General features: G+C 42.0%; 1 protein-coding gene and 1 pseudogene across 9 annotated transcripts; both read left to right on the forward strand.

Moving 5' to 3' along the window:
* The first annotated feature begins 137 nt into the window (after positions 1–137).
* Positions 138–8114, forward strand: LOC118943577 (UDP-glucuronosyltransferase-like; annotated as a pseudogene). The gene is made up of 5 exons (XR_016490722.1): positions 138–1426; positions 3146–3277; positions 6134–6221; positions 6406–6507; positions 8088–8114. The product of XR_016490722.1 is annotated as a UDP-glucuronosyltransferase-like (transcript).
* Positions 8115–11041: 2927 nt separating this feature from the next.
* Positions 11042–21126, forward strand: prmt2 (protein arginine methyltransferase 2). Of its 8 annotated transcripts, none has more exons than XM_090215429.1 (10): positions 11074–11407; positions 12754–12900; positions 15188–15409; positions 15641–15802; positions 16043–16207; positions 16644–16819; positions 17576–17705; positions 18356–18489; positions 18580–18751; positions 20773–21126. In XM_090215429.1, exons 4-10 carry the CDS (start codon positions 15656–15658, stop codon positions 20803–20805), a joined length of 957 nt encoding a protein of 318 aa, XP_090071555.1. In that variant the 5' UTR covers positions 11074–11407; positions 12754–12900; positions 15188–15409; positions 15641–15655; the 3' UTR covers positions 20806–21126. The 8 variants fall into 8 exon arrangements, 4 of the variants coding, with proteins under 4 accessions (XP_021434523.2, XP_090071555.1, XP_021434524.1 ...); XR_016490519.1 differs by lacking the exon at positions 12754–12900 and adding an exon at positions 17166–17252 and having other exon boundaries at positions 11087–11407; positions 16644–16903; positions 18353–18489; XR_016490520.1 differs by lacking the exon at positions 12754–12900 and adding an exon at positions 17166–17252 and having other exon boundaries at positions 11087–11407; positions 16644–16903.
* Positions 21127–22046: the final 920 nt, after the last annotated feature.

Raw genomic sequence — 22046 nt, forward strand, 5'->3', positions numbered from 1 at the left:
AAACAGGCTATGCTCTTTAGTTGTGAACACGACTACTGCAAGACAAGATTGTGTCGAGGCACAGATCTGGGGAAGGGTATCAAAACATTTCTGCAGCATTGAAGGTCCCAAGAACACAGTGGCCTCCATCATTCTTGAATGGAAGAAGTTTGGAACTACCAAGACCCTTCCTAGAGCTGGCCGCCCGGGCAAACTGAGCAATCAGGGGAGAAGGGCCTTGGTCAGGGAGGTGATCATGAATCCGATGGACCCTCTGACAGAGCTCTAGAGTTCCTCTGTTGAGATGGGAGAAACTTCCAGAAGGACAATCACCTCTGCAGCACTCCACCAATCAGGCCTTTATGGTAGAGTGGCCAGACAGAAGCCACTCCTTAGTAAAAGGCACACTATAGCCCGCTTGGAGTTTGCCAAAAGGCACCTAAAGACTCTCAGACCACGAGAAACAACATTCACTGGTCTGATGAAACCAAGATTGAACTCTGGACTGAATGCCAAGTGTCATGTCTGGAGGAAACCTGGCACCATTCCTACAGTGAAGCATGGTGACAGCATAATGGGTGGAGGCAGCATCATGCAGGGGCTTAGGCTGGGACTGCTGATTCTGCTGTGCTGCCTTGCCCTGTTTCCAGCACCTGTCCAGGGGGACAAGGTCCTGGTGATGCCTGTAGACGGGAGCCACTGGCTGAGCATGAAGCTGCTGGTGAAGGAGCTGGCGGCCAGAGGCCATGAGATGGTTGTGCTGGTCCCTGACACATCCATCCTCATCCAGGGCTCTGACTACTACAGGACTGAGACCTTCAGGGTCCCCTACAGCAAGGCACAGCTGGACGAGAACGTCAACAAACTGAAGGACGCTGCATTCCTCAAGGCTCCGGATGTAATGGACATATTTGTGAACGTGCAGCACCTGGTTCACTTCACCACCATGCAGGTGAAAGGCTGTGAGGGTCTGCTGTATGACGAGCCCCTGATGCAGCAACTGAGAGGAGAAATACTTCAGTTGATGCTGACTGACCCCTTTCTACCCTGTGGCTCCATCATCGCTGACTCCTTCAACAGCCCAGCGGTGTACTTCTTGAGGGGGATCCCCTGTGGGCTGGATGAGAAGGCTGCCCAGTGCCCCACTCCCCCCTCCTATGTACCACGCTTCCACTCAGGCAACACTGACCACATGGATTTCCTAGGGAGGGTTAAGAACATGCTCATGTACAGTCTGGAGAGCTACCTGTGTACGGTGATGTTTGCCAGCTTTGACGAGCTGACCAGCAGGTACCTGGAGAAGGACATGACGTACAGGGAACTTCTGGGTCACGGGGCGATCTGGCTGCTGAGGTATGACTACTCCTTTGAGTATCCCAAACCCAGGAAGCCCAACATGGTCAACATTGGCGGCATCAACTGTGGTACAATAGCTCCACTTCCAGCGGTGAGTCTCATAAGAGTATGTTTTAGAACAAACAACTTCAACTGTGGTAAAAGAGCTCCACTTCCAGCAGTGAGTCTCATAAGAGTATGTTTTAAAACAAACAACTTCAACTGTGCGTAGCTGTGCACCCTATATGGAACCAGGCCCAGAAACCTCAAGGAATAGATTCAATACTGTGGCATTTATACCCCCACCCCGCACATCCCAGAAAATACAAAGAAAAAACGTTCAAATAGAGTTTCTGCTCAACATTCACTTTGGGAGAGCGTCCCTCTATGTACTACCCTGCATTCTCTCTCTTTTCTAAACACTCTGTTCAGCCAGTGAAACCTGAGCCAGGAACAGCATTGATGTGTCCCAAATGGTACCCTATTCCTCATATAGTGAACTACTTTTGACCAGAATCCTTTGGGCCCTGGTCAAAAGTAGTTGACTATTTGGGTAATAGGGTGCCATTTAGGACAGACATGTTATTTCTTCCTGGAATGTGGCCACTATAATCTAACAGAGGAACTGAGGGGCCCTTCTAGTTCCTACCCGGCAAACCACAGGAAGATAAACTACTCTGCAGGGATTGTTCTGTGGGGTAAGGGTTGGGGTTAGCTGTGATTGTTGTAGGGTTGATTATGCCTTTATCTTCTATGAATACAGGGTGTGTTATCAAGGCATGGTATCCTTTCACAACTTCACCCTCCCTCCTTCAGTTAATGTTTTGCTAACCAGACCAAAGACTGTTCTAATACTGATGTGTGGAATTTAGACATACATTTTTGCTATGTGAGTTAAATAATTTGAGACCTTGTCTGTTTATATTGTTCAATGTGAAATATTGATGAGCACCATGAGGTGAGGTTTCACACAGCAGTTGCTGTTTGTTTTCTGCCTGTATGTACATACAATTCCATTGCATAGTGAAGGACCACAATTCATTGTGTGTTTGGTTCATTGTGTGTGTGGTTCTGCAGATATATCGGAGAAGGGTCTACTTGCAATAACTGTAATATGTGGTTGTTTTTCTTACTTCTTAGAAGTTGACTAAACCGCATAATCATTACACAGGTGCACCTTAAAATCAAATCAAATTGTATTAATCACATGCACCGAATACAATAGGTGTAGGTAGACCTTACAGTGAAGTGCTTACCTACAAGCCCCTAATCAAGAATAAGAAATAAAAGATAAGGAACAAGTAATTGTGCTGGGGACAATAAAAGGCCAGTCCAAAGTGTAAAGTTTGGTCACACAGTACAATGCCACAGAAATGTCCACCAGAGCTGTTTCCAGATAAATTAATGTTCATTTCTCTACCATAAGCCGCCTCCAACGTCGTTTTAGAGAATTTGGCAGTACATCCAACCGGCCTCACAACCACAGACCACGTGTAACCACGCCAGCCCAGGACCTCCACATCCAGCTTCTTCACCTGTGGGATCGTCTGAGACCAGCCACCCAGACAGCTGATGAAATGTAGGAATATTTATGTCTGTAATAAAGCCCTTTTGTGGTGAAAAACTCATTCTGATTGGCTGGGCCTGGCCCACCCATGGCTGCACCCCTGCCCAGTAACATGAAATCCATAGATTATGACTTAATTAATTTTTTTCAGTTGACTGATTTCCTCATAAAATCATTTAAATTGTTGCATGTTGCGTTTAGATTTTTGTTCAGTGTAAATGTAAAACATTTTTGTAAAGTAACTCTTCCACCGTGCCTCAACAGGACCTGGATTAGTTTGTGGATGAGTCAGGAGAGAATGGCTTCGTGGTCTTCACCCTGGGCTCTGTGATCTCTCAGATGCCTGAGGAGAAAGCCAAGCAGTTCTTTGATGCCTTCAGCAAGATCCCTCAGAGGGTAAAGACACCTCGATGCTGGCCCAAATGGCACCCTATTCCATATATTGCACTACTTTTGACCACAGCTGGTCAAAAGTAGTTCACTATATAGGGAATAGGGTGTTATTTGGAACGCATCCAGTCTGTCTATTACATAATGTTTCCCACAGTTAACCATTTCTGACCAACACAATCTTTAAGTATACAGTCTCTACGTCTTCTGTAGATATCAACAACTGACAACATATTTCCTGAGCTTTCTTACATCTCCTAGATATAGGACAGACACTTTAAAACCTTATTCCTTATGATTTATGTTTTTACTGTCTTTTTTGATATTTATGAATGAATGCGTTTCTATGGGCTGTAGTAGTAAAGGCCAAATTCAATATTTTATCAAATCACATTTTTATATATATATTTTTAATACCAAATGGGGTCCTAAAATTCAAAATCAAATAGCTAAATGATCAATACTATGACCATCTTAAAACAATTCCATATGTTAGCTTAGTTGAGATGTTAGTTTGTAATAGCACAGTACTATGCGTGCTAACCACATAGGCAGGGTTGGGGACTAATGATTTACATGAAATCCGTTACATGTTTTTTGTAATCTTTTACATGTACAGTGTATCTGTAATCTGTTACCAGCCGCAAAAAAGTGTAATCATATTACAGAAACGTTTGAAAAAGTAGATGATTACTTCTACGATTACTTTTCAATTATTTTAAGCTGCCGTATCATTGTTTTTGAGACCTGTGGACAGACAGTGAAAATCTTGCAACAGCTGCATAGTACAGATCCCAGCCTATGGAATAAGAATTTGAGGCAGTTCTTCCTTTCTAAACTCCTCAGTGATATTTTCTTCCATTTTGTTAAAAACAAGTTTAATTTAAGAAGACCATGAGTGGGGCTTTTGTTGCTCAATCTCATTTGTGCTGATAAAAAAAACTGTCCATAGGCCTAACAGATAGATGCTCAAACTCGTCCACTTTTGCTAGACTTAAACAGCTTATCGAGATATCAATGTGTCACCAACAACAATGTAAGCAATAGGCCTATAGTAAATGCAGCATATGGCATGTATTTTTCACATATAGCACTTTTCGGTAAACTCATACAAAAAAAGGAGCTATCTAGACCCTAAAAAGGTTCTTCAGCTATCCCCTTAGGAGAACCCTTTGTATAACCGTTTTTGGGTCCAGGTATAACCCTTTATGGTTCAATATAGAACCCTTTCCATGTAGGGTTCTACCTGGAACCAAAAAGAGTTCTCCCACGGGGACAGCCAAATAACCCTTTTGGAATCCTCTTTCTAAGAGGAGTGTTCAAGCATGCCATTCCATGAGAGCAGCATAAACAACAGAGTAGGTTAATAAGTCCTTTGTTTTGGGGTTATGCTCAGGTAAAACAATTTGGCCAATCTATAGTTCCAACAGTGCTGTAAAGTACTTTTAAAAAAATACTTGAAAGTTCTACTTAAGTCGTTTTTTGGGGTATCTGTACTTTACTTTACTATTTACATTTTTGACTACTTTTACTTCACTACATTCCTAAAGAAAATAACGTCCTTTACACTTTACAATTTCCCTGACACCCAAAAGTACTTGTTACATTTTGAATGCTTAGCAAGACAGGAAAATGGTCTAATTCACACACTTATCAAGAGAACATCCCTGGTCATCCCTACTGCCTCTGATCGGGCGGACTCACTAAACATGAATGCTGTAAATGACATCTTCGTGTTGTAATGTGTCCCTTGCAATCTGTAAATAAATAAACAATTTGTGCCGTCTGATTTGCTTAAATATAAAGGAATTTTAAATGATTTATACTTAAGTACATTTAAAACCAAATACTTTTAGAATTTTACTCAAGTAGTATTTTACTGGGTGACTTTCACTTTTATTTGAGTCATTATCTTTTAAGTTTTCTTGACTTTTACTCAAGTATGAACATTTGGTACTTTTTCCACCACTGATTTCCAAATCCTATTCTTGAAGATCAAGGGGTATTAAATTAATTGGAATGACTGGAAATCGGTCAGACTGGATTTTAATGTAAAGAAAGTGTTTGTCCTCAGGCCTGGAGGGAAGCCAAAATCATTCAAATGCAATGCAATTCATCTATAAACAAATTAACAACAGACTTCCAGCATGCTTTCAGATAAAGGCTCTCAACATGCACTGCACTAACACAATTGACTGATGATTGGTTGAAATAAATTCATAAGAAGAAGATTGTGGGAGCTATACTGTTAGATTTCAGCCTGTGTGTCCATGTATACTGATGATTCAACCCTATACGTGTCAGCAACCACAGCTAGGGAAATTAATGCAACCATGAACAAAGAGTTGCAGTCAGTTTTAGAATGGGTGGCAAGTACTAAACTGGTCCTTAACATCTCTAAAACTAAGACCATGAAAGTAATTAGATTACGTTACTGAGTTTGGGTAATCTAAAAGTTACGTTACTGATTACTATTTTGGACAGGTAACTAGTAACTAACGGATTACATTTAGAAAATTACCTACCCAACGCTGCATATAGGCCTAATCTCCAATCCACCATGAATCTAATCTAGACTAAGAACAAGTCCTTTGTCCCCCGTTGTACTTAACTCTGAGGAATGCTGTAATTACATGGCGTTTCAATGATTTGCATATTCTCCATATACTACGTCAAGGGTCATGGCAAGCTGCTGTTCTATGTTGTTCAGTTTGTGTGGTGTACAGTGGAGCTATGCCTTAAAACTCTCCAGACACACATTTATATTCCACTACAAAGTTGTGTACCTTCACCACTATATCCAGAATTGTCAGATGATTCTATATGACTTGATAAACTAAGTAAACTGTTCTCTGTTTTCAGGTGGTGTGGAGGTACACAGGAGTGGTGCCTGAGAACGCTCCAGACAACGTCAGATTGATGAAGTGGCTTCCTCAGAATGATCTGCTGGGTTAGTTTCGTCTCATCATCAGAGATAATGTTACAATGATATAGTTATGATGAAAACCACCTGGGTTACAGAAGTTACAGAGGGGTACTCTTCTCAGTAAACACATGCTACTGTTGTTGCCATTTTGCAAGAGAAACAATACATATTCTTCTTCGTGGTGAATGTTCTATGTTCCATGTTCTAGGCCACCCCAAGGTCAAGGCCTTCATCACCCATGGAGGAACCCACGGTATCTACGATCTGTAACAGTGTTCCCATGGTGATGCTGCCGTTGTTCGTGACAACTGTGACGACCCTCCCACTCTGTCTGCCGTATTCTGTCTTTGTTCTTGTTTCCTTATTAGGATGCCTGTGGACGGAGTCGGGAGGGTCGTCAGCTTCATGGGAAACACCTGGGCCAGGTGTCTCCCAGGATAAATAGACCTCTTCCACATTCATGGAAGAGACTCTCTCCATGCAGACACTTTTATGGATTTTGTTGTGTTTCTTGGTGGTTTTTGGGTTGTTTGCTTTAGCATCTTTCAACACCCTGCATTATCACATTCATGCATGCAAAACACTCACTTACACTACTGATTACTGATTACACACACCATTGTATATTTTCCTTAGTTGCTTTAGTTAATAAATATATATTTTGTTACTCCTTACTCCTTATATATATATATATAGCACGCAGCATAACAGCTGCACCAACGCATAGGTACTCGCACCACCAGTGGACACGGGAACAACAATCGACAGCCCGATAGAAACCAAAGGGCACACTTATACAAGTACTAATCAGTGGGAATAGGGGACATGTGTGCATAATGAAAGTTCCGGAGGGATCCATGACAATATAGTGGCAAGAGAGAATTTCTCTTTGTCTTTAAAAGGCCTTTTGACAGTAAAAAGCTCAAATTGGCTAAATGTAGTCCTTTATCCATCGTTTTTGGAATTTCCGATGATCCCTGACTGTCTAGCTTTCATTTCAGTAATTCATGCTTTTTGTTCTACAGTACTTTTTCATTGTTTGTAATGTTTCAATTGAAAAAAACATCATTCTTAAATGAAAGAAGCTTGGAACCACCAAGACTCTTCCTAGTGCTGGCCGCCCAGCCAAACTGAGCAATGAGGGGAGGTGACCAAGAATCCGATGGTCCCTCAGACAGAGCTCTAGAGTTCCTCTGTTGACATGGGAGAACCTTCCAGAAGGACAACCACCTCTGCAGCACTCCACCAATCAGGCCTTTATGGTAGAGTGGCCAGACGGAAGCCACTCCTCAGTAAAAGGCACACTATAGCCGCTTGGAGTTTGCCAAAAGCCACTGTTACGTTCCCCAGTTTCTGTTGTGGTTTGTGTATTTGTATGTGTGTGTTTCAGGATGGCTTCCTGGATTCCTTTAAGCAGCTGATTGGTCGGCCCCACTGATGATTGGAGCTGACCCCTCCCTCTCGTCAGAAATAGCTGTCTTCAATTACCAACTCCTTCTGAAGTTTTTAAGCCAGTATTCTGTTCATCAGGAGATGATGTGTGTCCTGTGTTGGTTGTTGAAAGAGCTGATTGGTATGTCATATATACATATATATGAGAGAGCTTATTAGTATGTTCTGTGTGTAAATAGGACGCAGTGTTTTGATTATTGAAATCATTTTTTCTCCCAGAGGGAAGGGGAAGGCACCTTGGGAGTGCTTAGGCAAGAGGCCTGCGGGCATACATATACCCATAGTATATACTCTGTCTATGCACACTAGGGAAGACCTGGGCGGACCACCCCCTGTATTTTGGTTAGAGTGCCAGGTGGTGCTAGTTAGGTAAGTTGTGGGTGGAAAGGTAGGTAGGAGAGTGGGCTTTGACATTTACTTTGATTTGGTTCCTTTCAGCCCCTTTTCCCCAACATTACCGTGTGACGGAATAAATTCCCTGTAAACGGTAACATTCTCTGCCTTTGCCATCCTTACTCGCACCTAGTCCTCCATACCTCTTTCACTCCACGGGGAATTGAGTTGTAGCAGGGTGTTGCATTCCCTCTTCCTAGAGGCGTACGTAACAGGCACCTAAAGACTCTCAGACCATGAGAAACAATATTCTCTGGTCTGATAAAACCAAGATTGAACTCTTTGGCCTGAATGCTAAGTGTCACGTCTGGAGGAAACCTGGCACCATCCCTACTGTGAAGTATGGTGGTGGCAGCATCATGCTGTGAGGATGTTTTTCAGCGGCAGGGACTGGGAGACTAGTCAGGATCGAGGCAAAGCTGAATGGAGAAAAGTACAGAGATCCTTGATGAAAACCTGTAACAGAGCGGTCAGGGCATTTGACTGGAACGAAGGTTCACCTTCCAACTGGACAATAACCCTAAGCACACAGCCAAGACAACGCAGGAGTGGCTTTGGGACAAGTCTCTGAATGTCCTTGAGTGGCACAGCCAGAGCCCGGACTTGAACCCAATCTAACATCTCTGGAGAAACCTGAAAATAGCTGTGCAGCGACGCTCCCCATCCAACCTGACAGAGCTTGAGAGGATCTGCAGAGAAGAATGGGAGAAACTCCCCAAATACAGTTGTGCCAAGCTTGTAGCGTCATAACCAATTAGACTCGAGGCTGTAATTGCTGCCAAAGGTGCTTCAACAAAGTACTGAGTAAAGGGTCTGAATAATTATGTAAATGTGATTCAGTTTATTTTTTATAAATTTGTCAAAATGTCTAAACTGTTTTTGCTTCGTCATTATGCCGTATTGATGAGGAAAACCCGTCAGTATTTGTTGTGACCACCATCTGCCTCATGCAGCGCGACACATTTCCTTCACAGAGTTGATCAGGCTTTTTTTGATTGTGGACTGTAATGTTGTTCCACTCTTCAATGGCTGTATGAAGTTGCTGGATATTGACGGGAACTGGAACACGCTGTCATACACGTTGATCCATAGCATCCCAAACATGCTCAATAGGTGCCATCTGGTGAGTATGCAGGCCATGGAAGAACTTGGACATTTTTAGTGTACAGATCCTTGCGACATGGGGCCGTGCATTATCATGCTGAAACCTGAGGTGATGGCACCGGATGAATGGCACGACAAAGGGCCTCAGGATCTCGCCACAGTATCTCAATGCAAATGTGTTCGTTGTCCGTAGCTTATGCCTGCCCATTCCATAACCCCAGCGCCACCATGGGGCACTCTGTTCACCCACACGACGGCATACATCCGTGAAAAGCACACTCCTACAGCGTGCCAGTGGCCATCAAAGGAGAGCATTTGCCCACTGAAGTCAGTTACAACCCTGGTGAGGACGACGAGCACGCATTTATATTTTTGTTCAGTATAGCTAAGTTAGCTACAGAAAGTAAGAGAAATCTGACCTTTTTGCAGCAGGTAGCTCTGGCCTGCTAGGTAGTCAGTAGCCAGCTAGGTAGTCAGTAGCCTGCTAGGTAGTCAGTAGCCTGCTAGTGCTAGTTAGCCACCTATTGCAAGCCATCTTTGTTCAGTTGTTATTCTGTATTTTAGCTAACATTAGTATTTGTATCTTCCTGTCACACTCACACAGTCTAATCCTTTCTTTTTGCTGCCAACCTAGGTTGTAAACATACCACCTAAACTCTTTGTATATTCCACGAGGGGGCGTGTACTTCTGGTTATGAAAAAACTAAAATCTAAACATTGAATAGATTTTAATGTTATTTGTTTTCTGTTATTTCATGTCAAATTGTGACCCAATAAATTAGAAAACAAATTAATTTCCGATTTCCAATAACAAAACGTATTGGGACCCCTATTCATTACGGAAACCTTTTACCATTTAAGAACCAAATACCCCTTTCTGTGTTTGCAAATATTGCCTCGTGAGGGCATTGCACTAAAGTTGGTGGCAGAACAAAGGGGAGTTCTTATAGAAGCAAAAAAAGAGACTATTTACATGTTATGAGTGCATTTCACACTATTTTGGATTATTTATTTTTTTTACCCCTTTTTCTCCCCAATTGGTAGTTAAGTCCCATCGCTGCAACTCCCCCACGGACTTGGGAGAGGCAAAGGTCGAGAGCCATCCTACGAAACACGACCCTGACAAGCCATACTGCTTCTTGACACACTCCTCGCTTAACCCGGAAGCCAGCCGCACCAATGTGTCGGAGGAAACACCGTCCAACTAGCGACCAAAATCAGCTTGCAGGTGCTCGGTCCGACACAAGGAGTCCCTAGGGACAAGGAAATCCAGGCCAGCCAAACCCTCCCCTAACACGGACAATTGTGTGCTGCCTCATGGGTCTTCCGGTCACAACTGGCTGTAACTCAGTCTGGGATCGAACCGGAGTCTGTAGTGACGACTCAAGCACTGCAATGCAGTACTTTAGGCCGCTGTGACACTTTTGGATTCTAATTTAATTTAAGGCTGGTATTCATTTCCTTTTTTATATAATATTTATTTTTTACTTCATATAATGTTTGTCATCATCGCAAATCAACTTTATTTATTTTACTTAAAAACACTTGAACTTATAACCAGTAAAAATGGCTATTTGGCAAGCCTTGGCTACAGCCTATTTATCAATTAACTTTAGCATTCTAGCTAACAACTGCTGCATCCAAAATAGTTATGTTGCAAAGATCACAACCAGACATAATATTAGCGACTGTTCAAGCAAGAATCAAAACATCATTGTAAGCGTATGAGAACCCACCCCGCCCCAAAAATGTTTCCTTCAGAAGTAATAAAAACGTAAATCTGGGCTATGTCGAATTTGAGCAGGTGTCGATGGCTGTTACTGACAAGAGTCGCACGCATCTGTACGTGACGTCAGTGTGCGAAGGAAGAGATTCCACGGAAGTTTCAATTGGACAAATTCAGGTAGGTCCCTCCCATGTTTCCAACGGACACATACGTAGACATGAAATCCTGGAACCGGAAATAAACACAGCTGGCTGTAGGCTACACTAAGTTAACATAAAAATATGAAATATCGTGCTACTTTTTATTACCTTTAGATCGCAATACCAGTATATCTCTGCCCGAGACTAGCAAATTAAATTAATGACTGACTATAGCTAAGTTATTAGAAGTTTGTGGACACAACCTCCAGCCTGAAGTTTTGATGTTTAAGAAAGTTGATGATTCGATCAGGATGCATCAGGAGGATGAAGATTACACCAATCCACCAGAGGAGTTTATAGGACTGTCTGATTTCACGAGCTGCGGTAGCGACCAGGTGGGTGACTGTCTGGAGAAACTTTATTATCGATTTTATAAAGTAGTGTAGTAGAATAGTTAACTTTAAGACACATCCCGTAGAAAATAAAAAAGTAAGAAACACAAAAAATGATCTTGCTCTTGTGTAAAGTCATTCCGTGAGAACTAGATGTATCATAGAAATCAAGTAGGCATGTGACAATGTATACTGAAGAAAAATATAAACGCAACATGTAAAGTGTTGGTCCCATGTTTCATGAGCTGATATAAAAGATCCCAGAAATGTTCAGTTTGCACAAAAAGCGTATTACTCTCAAATGTTATGCACAAATATGTTAACATCCCTGTTAGTGAGCATTTGTCTTTTGCCAAAATAATCCATCCACCTGACAGGTGTGGTTTATCAAGAATCTGATTAAACAGCATGATTATTCCACAGTTGTACGTTTTGCTGAGGGTAGTAAAAGGCCACGCTAAAATGTGCAGTTTTGTCACACAACACAATACCACAGATTTCTCAAGTTTTGAGGGGGTGTGCAATTAGCATGCTGACTGCAGGAATGTCCACCAAAGCTGTTACCAGAGAATCAAATGTTCATTTCTCTACCATAAGCTGCCTCCAACGTTGTTTTAGAGAATTTGGCAGTACGTCCAACCGGCCTCACAACTGCAGACTACGTGTAACCACGCCAGCCACAGACCTCTACACCTGACTCGTCTGAGACCAGCCACCCTGACAGCTGATGAAGCTGAGGAGTATTTCTGTCTGTAATATGGCCCTTTTATTGCTGACTAACTCATTCTGATTGGCTACCCAGTGTGTGGGCCTATGCCCTCCCATGGCTGTGGCCCTGCACAATCATTTGAAATAGATTAGGGCCTAATGAATTTATTTAAATCGACTAATTTCCTTTTATGAACTGTAACTCAGTAAAATCTTTGAAATTGTTGCCTTTATATTTTTGTTCAGTATAAATGGGATGCATTTGCTCCATTGTTTTTACATTTTGTAGATGGTCCACTCTTTAATGGTGTGGCTTTAAATGACCATACTAAATACACTAGAATGCCTGAGAAGTCCCCTCAGACATTGTATGTATGTCTATACTGTATGTTTATCTATATGTGTATACAGTGTTAAGTTCTCATTTTTCAGAGTAAATAACTCATGGATACTAGAGAATCTTAACCAAGTTTAGTTCTTCCCAAAGGGTCGATACAGCCTTAATTCAGACAAAGACATGTTTCCACCACTACAAGTGTATATACTCCACTTTAGGCACTCCTCCTTCTCTCCAATCCTTACATCTTATGGTTCAACAGGAAGTTGGTAATCGGATAATAAACCATAATTTCTCCCTTCAGGGGATCTGACCTCAACACATCCTTCGCCTAATCCACAGATGTCTATCCACTTCCCTTATAGCAGTCCTGTGACCTCCTCCCATCCACCCAACACAGTCCAAAGCCATCTTTCTTTCCACAGAGAACCATTAACCTCTGACAAAAAAAGTCTCTTCCACTCCTTTATATACTATGCTTATAACAATGTTCAAAGTTTACCCCAAATCCAACAACAGTATGTACAGTGGCAAGAAAAAGTTTGTGAACCCTTTGGAATTACCTGGATTTCTGCATAAATTAGTCATAAAATTTGATCTGATCTTCATCTAGGTCACAACAATAGACAAACAGTCTGCTTGAACTAATAACACACAAACAATTGTACATTTTCATGTATTTATTGAACGCATGTAAACATTCACAGTGCAGGGTGAACCCTTGGATTTAATAACTGGTTCACCCTCCTTTGGCAGCAATCACCTCGACCAAACGTTTTCTGTAGTTGCGGATCAGACCTGCACAACGGTCAGGAGGAATTTTTGACCATTCCTCTATACAAAACTGTTTCAGTTCAACAATATTCTTGGGATGACTGGTGTGAACAGGTCTCTTGAGGTCATGCCACAGCATCTCAATCGGGTTGAGGTCAGGACTCTGACTAGGCTACCCCAGGATGGTGTATTTTCTTCTGTTGAAGCCATTATTTTGTTGATTTACTTCTGTGTTTTGGGTCGTTGTCCTGTTGCATCACCCAACTTTTGTTGAGCTTCAATTGGCGGACAGATAGCCTAACATTCTCCTGCAAAATGTCTTGATAAACATAGGAATTCATTTATCTGTCGATGATAGCATGCTGTCCAGGCCCTGAGGTAGCAAAGCAACCCCAAACCATGATGCTCCCTCCACCTTAGTTTACAGTTGGGATGAGGTTATCATGTTGGTGTGCTGTGCCTTTTTTCTACACACAGTGTTGTGTGTTCCTTCCAAACAACTCAACTTTAGTTTAATCTGTCCACAGGATATTTTGCCAGTAGCGCTGTGGAATATCCAGGTGCTCTTTTGTTAACTTCAAACGTGCAGCAATGTTTTTTTTGGCACAGCAGTGGCTTCTTCCGTAGTGTCCTGCAATGAACACCATTCTTGTTTAGTGTTTTATGTATCTTAGACTCGTCAACAGAGATGTTTGCATGTTCCAGAGATTTCTGTTAGTCTTTAGCTGACACTCCTGGATTCTTCTTAACCTCATTGAGCATTCTGTGCTCTTGCAGTCATCTTTTCAGGACGGCCACTCCTAGGGAGAGTAGCAACAGTGCTGAACCATTTATAGACAATTTGTCTTACCGTGGACTGATGAATATCAAGGCTTTTAGAGATACTTTTGTAACTCTTTCCAGCTTTATGCAAGCCAACAATTCTTAAACATAGGTCTTCTGAGATGTATTTTGTTTGAGGCATGGTTCACAACAGGAAATGCTTCTTGTGAATAGCAAACTCAAATTTTTGTGAGTGTTTTTATAGGGCAGGGCAGCTCTAACCAACATCTCCAATCTCGTCTCATTGATTGGACTCCAGGTTAGCTGACTCCTGACTCCAATTAGCTTTTGGAGAAGTCATTAGCCTAGGGGTTCACATACTTTTTCCAACCTACACTGTGAATGTTTAAATGATGTATTCAATATAGACAAGAAAAATACAATCATTTGTGTGTTATTAGTTTAAGCAGACTGTGTTTGTCTGTTGTTGTGATTTAGTTGAAAATCATATCAAATTTTATGACCAATATATGCAGAAATCCAGGTAATTCCAAAGGGTTCACATACTTTTTCTTACGACTGTATGCACACACACTATCATTCAAAAGTTTGGGGTCACTTAGATACAGTGTAATACAGTGTAAACAAATACAGTGTAGACATTGTTAATGTTGTAAATGACTATTGTAGCTAGAAACTGCAGATTTCTAATGGAATATCTACATAGGTGTACAGAGGCCCATTAACAGCAACCACTCCTGTGTTCCAATGGCACATTGTGTTATCTAATCCAAGTTTATCATAGAAAACCCTTTTGCAATTATGTTAGCACAGCTGAAAAATGTTGTTCTGATTAAAGAAGCAATACAAGTGGCCTTCTTTAGACTAGTTGAGTATCTAGAGCATCAGAATTTGTAGGTTAGATTACAGGCTCAAAATGGCCAGAAACAAAGACTTCCTTCTGTAACTCTTTAGTCTATTCTTGTTCTGAGAAATGAAGGCTATTCCATGAGAGAAATTGCCAAGAAACTGAAGATCTCGTGCAATGCTGTGTACTACTCCCTTCACAGAACAGCACAAACTGGCTCTAACCAGAATAGAAAGAGGAGTGGGAGGCTGTCTCCGACCCCAGCTGTTTGTCTATGTGTGTATGTCTATCTCTGACCCCATCTGACCTTAACCCTAACACCCTCTGACCACAGCTGAGTTTCAGAGCTGGAGACAGGTTACTGGTCCACACCAAGACGTCAGCTGACTGGTGGTGGGCGGAGTTAGGAGGCCTCTGTGGCTACGTTCCATCTAGTTACCTGAAACAAGATGTGGAGGACAGTTACCTAAAACAAGGTGTGGAGGAGGACACCTCAGAGGAAACCTCAGAGGACCCCTGGCAGGATGAAGAGTACTTTGGCAGCTATGGAACACTGGTTTGGCTTCTTGTCTCTCTCTCTTCCTAATTAACAATACATTCATTTCTACACATGCATCCAAAATGGCATTCTTTTAAATATATATCTTACTACTTTTGACCAGGGCCCAGATGTGTCCCAAATGGCACCCTATTCCCTATAGTGCACTATATAGGGAAACGGGTGCCATTTGGGAGGTGACCTATGCAACATGTGTTAATATTGTTGTCTGCGTTTCTGCTGACCTAGAGGCTTCAACTGGAGATGCTGAGTGACCGAGCGAGGACGGAGACGTACCGCCAGGTGATTCTGACCAACAGCGCCCCCCTTAGGGGCAAGGTGGTTATGGACCTGGGCTGTGGCACCGGAGTCATCAGCCTCTTCTGTGCCCGCCTGGCCCAGCCCAAAGCTGTAAGGATATCAAGATAATATATAATTATAATCAGTAACAATTCATATCGCAGATAAAAGTCTAAGATATTTTATTAAATAAATGTTTAGTGCCAAATAGCAGTCAACTTTTATTTTGAGCCTTTATATTACAATGCCTATATCTCCATCTAGTGAACAATTTACATTCAAACACCATGCATTTGTGCTGTAGGTGTATGCAACTCCTGTAAGTGTGTTAAGTCCTGTGTTGTTCTGTAGGTGTATGCAGTGGAGGCCAGCTCCATAGCAGAACACACTGAGACCCTGGTGAGGCAGAACGGCTGTGAGGAGGTTGTGACAGTCTTCCAGGGTCGGGCTGAGGAGCTGGAGCTACCAGGCACAGTAGACATCCTGATCTCAGAGTGGATGGGCAACTGTCTGCTGGTAGGGAACTGTATGCTGCTAGGACTTTTTATTTTTATTTGACTAGGCAAGTCAGTTAAGAACAAATTCTTATTTTCAATGACGGCCTAGGAACAGTGGGTTAACTGCCTGTTCAGGGGCAGAACGACAGACTTGTACCTTGTCAGCTCAGGGATTTGAACTTGCAACCTTCCGGTTACTAGCCCAACGCTAGTTTTAACCTCTGAATCCACTAACACCATTGTTTCATAAAGACTTCTGTGATTGAGAACCTTCTTGCTTCTCATCTCCTGATCTCCACCATAGCAAAGCATTTTGCAATGGAAAATGAAAACAAGCATTTCTTTTTGGATAAATTCAGGTAGTCCCTCCCTGTTTTGGCCCATTTGCTTCCTAGTGAATACGACCCTGTTCTGCCTCAGGTGTTTAAATAACAACTGTCTCTCTTCTCCTCTAGTTTGAGTTCATGGTAGAGTCAGTGTTGCAGGCGCGGGACCGCTGGCTGAGAGAGGGGGGGATGATGTGGCCCTCTGGGGCCTCTCTCTGCCTGGTCCCCTGTCAGGCCCTGGACTACTACACAGAGAGGATGGGCTTCTGGGAGCAGCCCTACGGACTGGACTTCACTGCCCTCCAGTAAGATCCAAAGCTGGGGATCAGCCCCAGTGGTCACACCATAGAAATAGAATCACTAGAACAGACCTGGAGCCTCTGACCATGGTGATTTTATTTCATTATTATTGTATTATGATGATTCTATTTCTATGGGTCTGACTGACCATGTCCATTTGAGTTCTCTAAATGTAATCCCTGATGTGATCAGTTAATTGAGCTGTAGTTGTTATATAAGTATTCTTAGTTTGTTTTTCATGATGCTTTTGCCTGTTTTGTCATTTATTTTAAATGACATGAGTTGTCCTGAGGTGTTTGTCAAGTGTAAACCAGGAGTGTATGTAACTGTTTGTTTATTTCCAATGTGGAGGGTTTCAGTAGTGAGACTGAAAGTCTATGAGTCTGTCAGGTGTGATGTCACAGTGATGCAACTACAGTAGGGACAACACTATGGACAGTAAGTTTTAACTACATACTTTTGGGGTCAGTTTCCCAGATATAGATGAAGCCTATACAAATCCTGAATTAAGAAGCACTTGCTTTTTAGTCCAGGACTAGGCTTAATCTGTTTCTGGCAAGCTGTCTCTCGGTGGCGAGGGTGTAGTTTGGTGTGAAGTGGTAAGCGTAACATCTATGGTAAAGTCAAACAACAAACTTAAAATTGCTGTGTCAGCTATGCTCCAGTCTTTACAGTGCAAATTAAACAACCAAACCAATCGGGTAAGTCTGTCATTGAACAATATTGAGTGGCTAGTTAATGTGACTGCCGCCACCCTCCAGATCCCTGGCCCAGTCAGAGTTCTTCTCCAGGCCCAGGTTCAGCCACCTCCTCCAGCCTGAAGACTGCCTGGCCACCCCCTGTGATGTCATCACTCTGGACATGCTCACGCTGCATGTTACAGATCTAGAGGTACAGTACGTCTGGTTCTCACAGATCTGGTAATGGATTATATACAGAGTGTAAATGTAAGGGATAATCAACAAGGGGCTAAGCATTCTCTGGAAAATAATGAACGAAGTGGAAGGTGTGTTCCACGACTCACTAGCAGAGTGGAACTGAACTTCCACTATTTTCCAGAGAACGTATGGAGCCACGAGTTGATTATCCTTTTTATACCATGGCTATAATTTAATACATTTGCCACTAGAAATGTGTTAAGTTGACAGGATAATGTGTTCAACATCCACTGAACTAGCTAGCAAGTTTACTAGATGGCTACAGTAGTTGCCGTTGTAACCAAACAAACAGACTTGCTAGTTTAGCTAACCAAACCATCAGACCTAGCTTGCTGTTATGAAAATAGAATTCAACAATACCAATACTGTTTTCAATTAGACTTTTTCTGTCAAAAGCAGCTCAAACAAAACATGTAAAAATGAACTATAGCCATTGAATTCTACCGTGCAAATATACTGTGTGCTATAGGAAAATAACGCACTCTAGAATGCCCTTCAAGCCAATCAGAAAGGAGTATTCAACAATGCCATGGTGTAAAACAATATAATAACATGTAATTCACACACACAAACATGTAAGTCAACGAGTTCCCTGTCTAGAAGCTGAGGGGCCAGTTTACCTTCATCGTGGAAAAGGCCGGGACGTTCCACGGGTTCACTTCCTGGTTCAGAGTTCAGTTCCAGAGCCTGGAGAGAGACAAAACCACATTGGAGTTAGACACTGGGCCCTACTCTGAGTAAGTAGGGGAGGTAGACATTGGGCCCTAGCAGCTTTCACAATCAGTACAGCCAATGCAATATCAGCTCCTCCCTCTACCCTCCATCAGGCCAACCCACTGGAAGCAGACTCTGTTCATGCTGGACGGGCCGATCTCGCTGCTCGGTGGAGAGACGGTGTCTGGAATCATCCTTCTACACCGGAACCCCGTCTGGAGACGTCACATGACTGTTACCATCCAATGGAGAATCAGCAGCACAGAGGAAACAGGAAACTGCATGGCAAGTATCCTCTATCTTTTAGGGGTGAATTGTAATTACCACTACCTCAAATGTTCACTTATACCCATTTCAGACAGAAGATGTGGTATGTTACCTGTAAAGAATGACCCCCTTTCAAACAGCCCCTTATTTACCACTTATTTGCAGGTTTACCCCTTTTATACATATTAGTGAGTAACTGGAAAATTGGGTGGAGTGGGGGGTGTTGTTAAACCATGGGGCCTGTTTGTTTACCTCAACTTTTCACTTAGTTTCCCATTGACAGTAATGCATGACTAAGTGAAAATTCAACTTATCGTACCAGTCAAAAGTTTGGAAACATCTACTCATTCAAGGGTTTTAAATTTTTTTTTTTTACTATTTTCTAAATTTTATAATAATAGTGAGACATCAAAACTATGAAATAACACATATGGAATCATGTAGTAACCAAAAAAGTGTTGAACAAATCAAAATACATTTGAGATTCTTCAAAGTAGCCACCCTTTTCCTTGATAACAGCTTCGCACACTCTTGCCATTCTCAACCAGCTTTACCTGGAATGCTTTTCCAACCTTCTTAAAGGTGTTCCCAAATTTGATGAGCACTTGTTGGCTGCTTTTCCGTTGCTCTGCGGTCCAACGCATCCCAAACCATCTCAATTGGGTTGAGGTCAGTGGTTGTGGAGGCCAGGTCATCTGATGCAGCACTCATCACTCTCCTTCTTGGTCAAATAGCCCTTACACAGCCTTGAGGTGTGTTGGGTCATTGTCCTGTTGAAAAAACAAATTATAGTCCCACTAATCCCTCAGATGAGATGGCGTTTTGCTGTGGTAGCCATGCGGGTTAAGTGTGCCTTGAATTCTAAATAAAACACTGATAGTGTCACCCCCACACCATCACACCTCCTCCGCCATGCTTCACAGTGGGAACCACACATGCGGAGGTCATCCGTTCATCATCCGTTCCGTCCACTCTGCATCTCAAAAACACTGTGGTTGGAACCAACAATCTCAAATGTACACTCATCAGATCAAAGGACAGATTTCCACCAGTCTAATGTCAATTGCTCGTGTTTCTTGGCCCAAGCAAGTCTCTTCTTATTATTGGTGTCCTTTAGTAGTGGTTTCTTTGCAGAAATTCGACCATGAAGGCCTGATTCACACAGTCTCTGAATAGTTGATGTTGAGATGTGTCTGTTACTTGAATTCTGTGAAGCATTTCTTTGGGCTGCAATATGAGGTGCAGTTAACTCTAACAAACGTATCCTCTGCAGCAGAGGTAACTCTGGGTCTTCCTTTACTGTAGCAGTCCTCATGAGAGCCTGTTTCATCATAGTGCTTGATGGTTTTTGTGACTGCACTTGAAGAAACTCAAAGTCCTTTACAGTTTCCAGATTGACTGACCTTCATGTCTTAAAGTAATGATGGACTGTCGTTTCTCTTTGCTTATTTGACCTATTCTTGCCATAATATGGACTTGGGTATTTTACCAAATAGGGCTATCTTCTTTATACCCCCCCTACCATGTCAAAACCCAACTGATTGCCTCAAATGCATTAAGGAAATAAATTCTACAAATGACCTTTTAACAAGGCACACCTGTTAATTGAAATGCATCCCATGTGACTACCTCATGAAGCTGGTTGAGAGATTGCCAAAAGTGTGCAAAGCTGTCAAAGGCAAAGGGTGACTACTTTGAAGAAACTCAAATATAAAATATATTTTGATTTGTTTAACACTTTTTTTGGTTACAACATGATTTCCGTATGTGTTATTTCATAGTGTTGATGTCTTCACTATTATTCTACAATATAGAAAACAGTACAAAATAAAGAAAAACCCATGAATGTCCAAACTTTTGACTGGTACTGTAAGTGGAAGTAAAGATTCCCCCTGAAGTGTGTACAGTAACTTTACTAAGTATCCTTTCTCAGTCTTCTGACATGAATATAATGACGGATTCTACTGTGTTTTTGTAGATCTAGATATCTAAGAAGTTATAGACTTGTCACCTCACCTGTTGCTCTGTTCTCCCTGTAGGTCCAGACAAAGAGTTTCCCTATGTGGAGATGATGACATCATAGGCTGTCATTGAAGGATATATTAGCCTAGTCCCAGATCTGTTTGTGGCTTTGCCTACTCCATTGTCATTGTCAAGCCAAACATGACAATTCCATAAGGAGTGTTGTGGAAATTACCACCAGGGACTCCAAGTCAAACTTAAATTATCATACTTTATTATCAGCAAGCTGGAAAGGTTCCAACAAACATAATGCACCAAGTAGTACACGTCTGTCAGGAGCTCTGTCAGAGAAGTCCTGTTAGTTCTCTTATATACTGCTTTTGGGGACAAGTTATATTTGCATGATTTACATTATTAAATATTTGAATTCATCATTGACGTTTGGTTCATGCATGTGACCGACCAATACCTCATGAGGCTTCTTCTCTCCAAGCTGAGACCTTGAAACTGATATATCCTTTTCGGTTCTCAAAACAATGTTCTGGGCATACTGACAAATTGCTTATACAGTCACTTGTATGAACCCAGTCAAATAGGTTATTAGAAAAGCACAAACAAACATTTCCTTCACATTCTCTCCTCTTATATAAAAGTTAGCCTTACATTTTAAGGTAAGCATTAGATTATAGCTTCTATCAAAAGGTTCTATACTTCTATTAAATTAAGTGAAATCAACACATAAAACCAGATAATTCATCCTTTCAAACCCTTCATTCTGGGATGTACAATCTAAACAGTTACACACATACTTCATTACACAATTGAATTTATCGATTCTGTCAATGACATTTCAGCTGGAGCTGAAGACGAATCTCTCACCTGAGCTACCACCATCCTTTACCGACCATTGCATCTTGTCCATTTTTGGACCAGTACAACAGCAGCATGAGAGAAGTTTGGATGGGATCTCTCTCCATGCTCACTCCACGTGGACCCATGTTGCACTCCTGAGAGAAAAGGCATGAGATAAAAGGCAGTTGATAGCTTCGATTGGATGCTGTGCACAGGTTGCTGGCTCGGACTCAAGTTTCAGGTAGAAGTGATGAAGGACCATATTGAACGCCATTGTCACCATCACTTCAGCCGGTTAGAAGGAGTGAGGCTCACAATGTTCTCAGACAAATTATCCCTTCTATGCATCTACTGTAGATACCATCGGTTGTCACCTTCGCAATTACCTCGAGAGAGGACAGACAAATCTCTGTTTAGTTTAGGGCATTTCTGATTAAGGAAATCCAGACAAACTATTCACTGTATGACAAATTATTACTTCTACCAAAATTCTTAATAC

The sequence above is a fragment of the Oncorhynchus mykiss genome, chromosome 22, assembly GCF_057628025.1.
Source record: "Oncorhynchus mykiss isolate SJ-2025 chromosome 22, ASM5762802v1, whole genome shotgun sequence".
Classification (NCBI taxonomy): Eukaryota; Metazoa; Chordata; class Actinopteri; order Salmoniformes; family Salmonidae; genus Oncorhynchus; species Oncorhynchus mykiss.

Coding starts and splice junctions, on each gene's coding strand:
- prmt2 (XM_021578849.3), top strand. CDS start 11,294: ATGTTTAAGAAAGTTGATGATTCGATCAGGATGCATCAGGAGGATGAA. Junction 15,410..15,640: donor TTGGCAGCTATGGAACACTG/GTTTGGCTTCTT, acceptor CTGCTGACCTAG/AGGCTTCAACTGGAGATGCT. Junction 15,803..16,042: donor GCCTGGCCCAGCCCAAAGCT/GTAAGGATATCA, acceptor GTTGTTCTGTAG/GTGTATGCAGTGGAGGCCAG.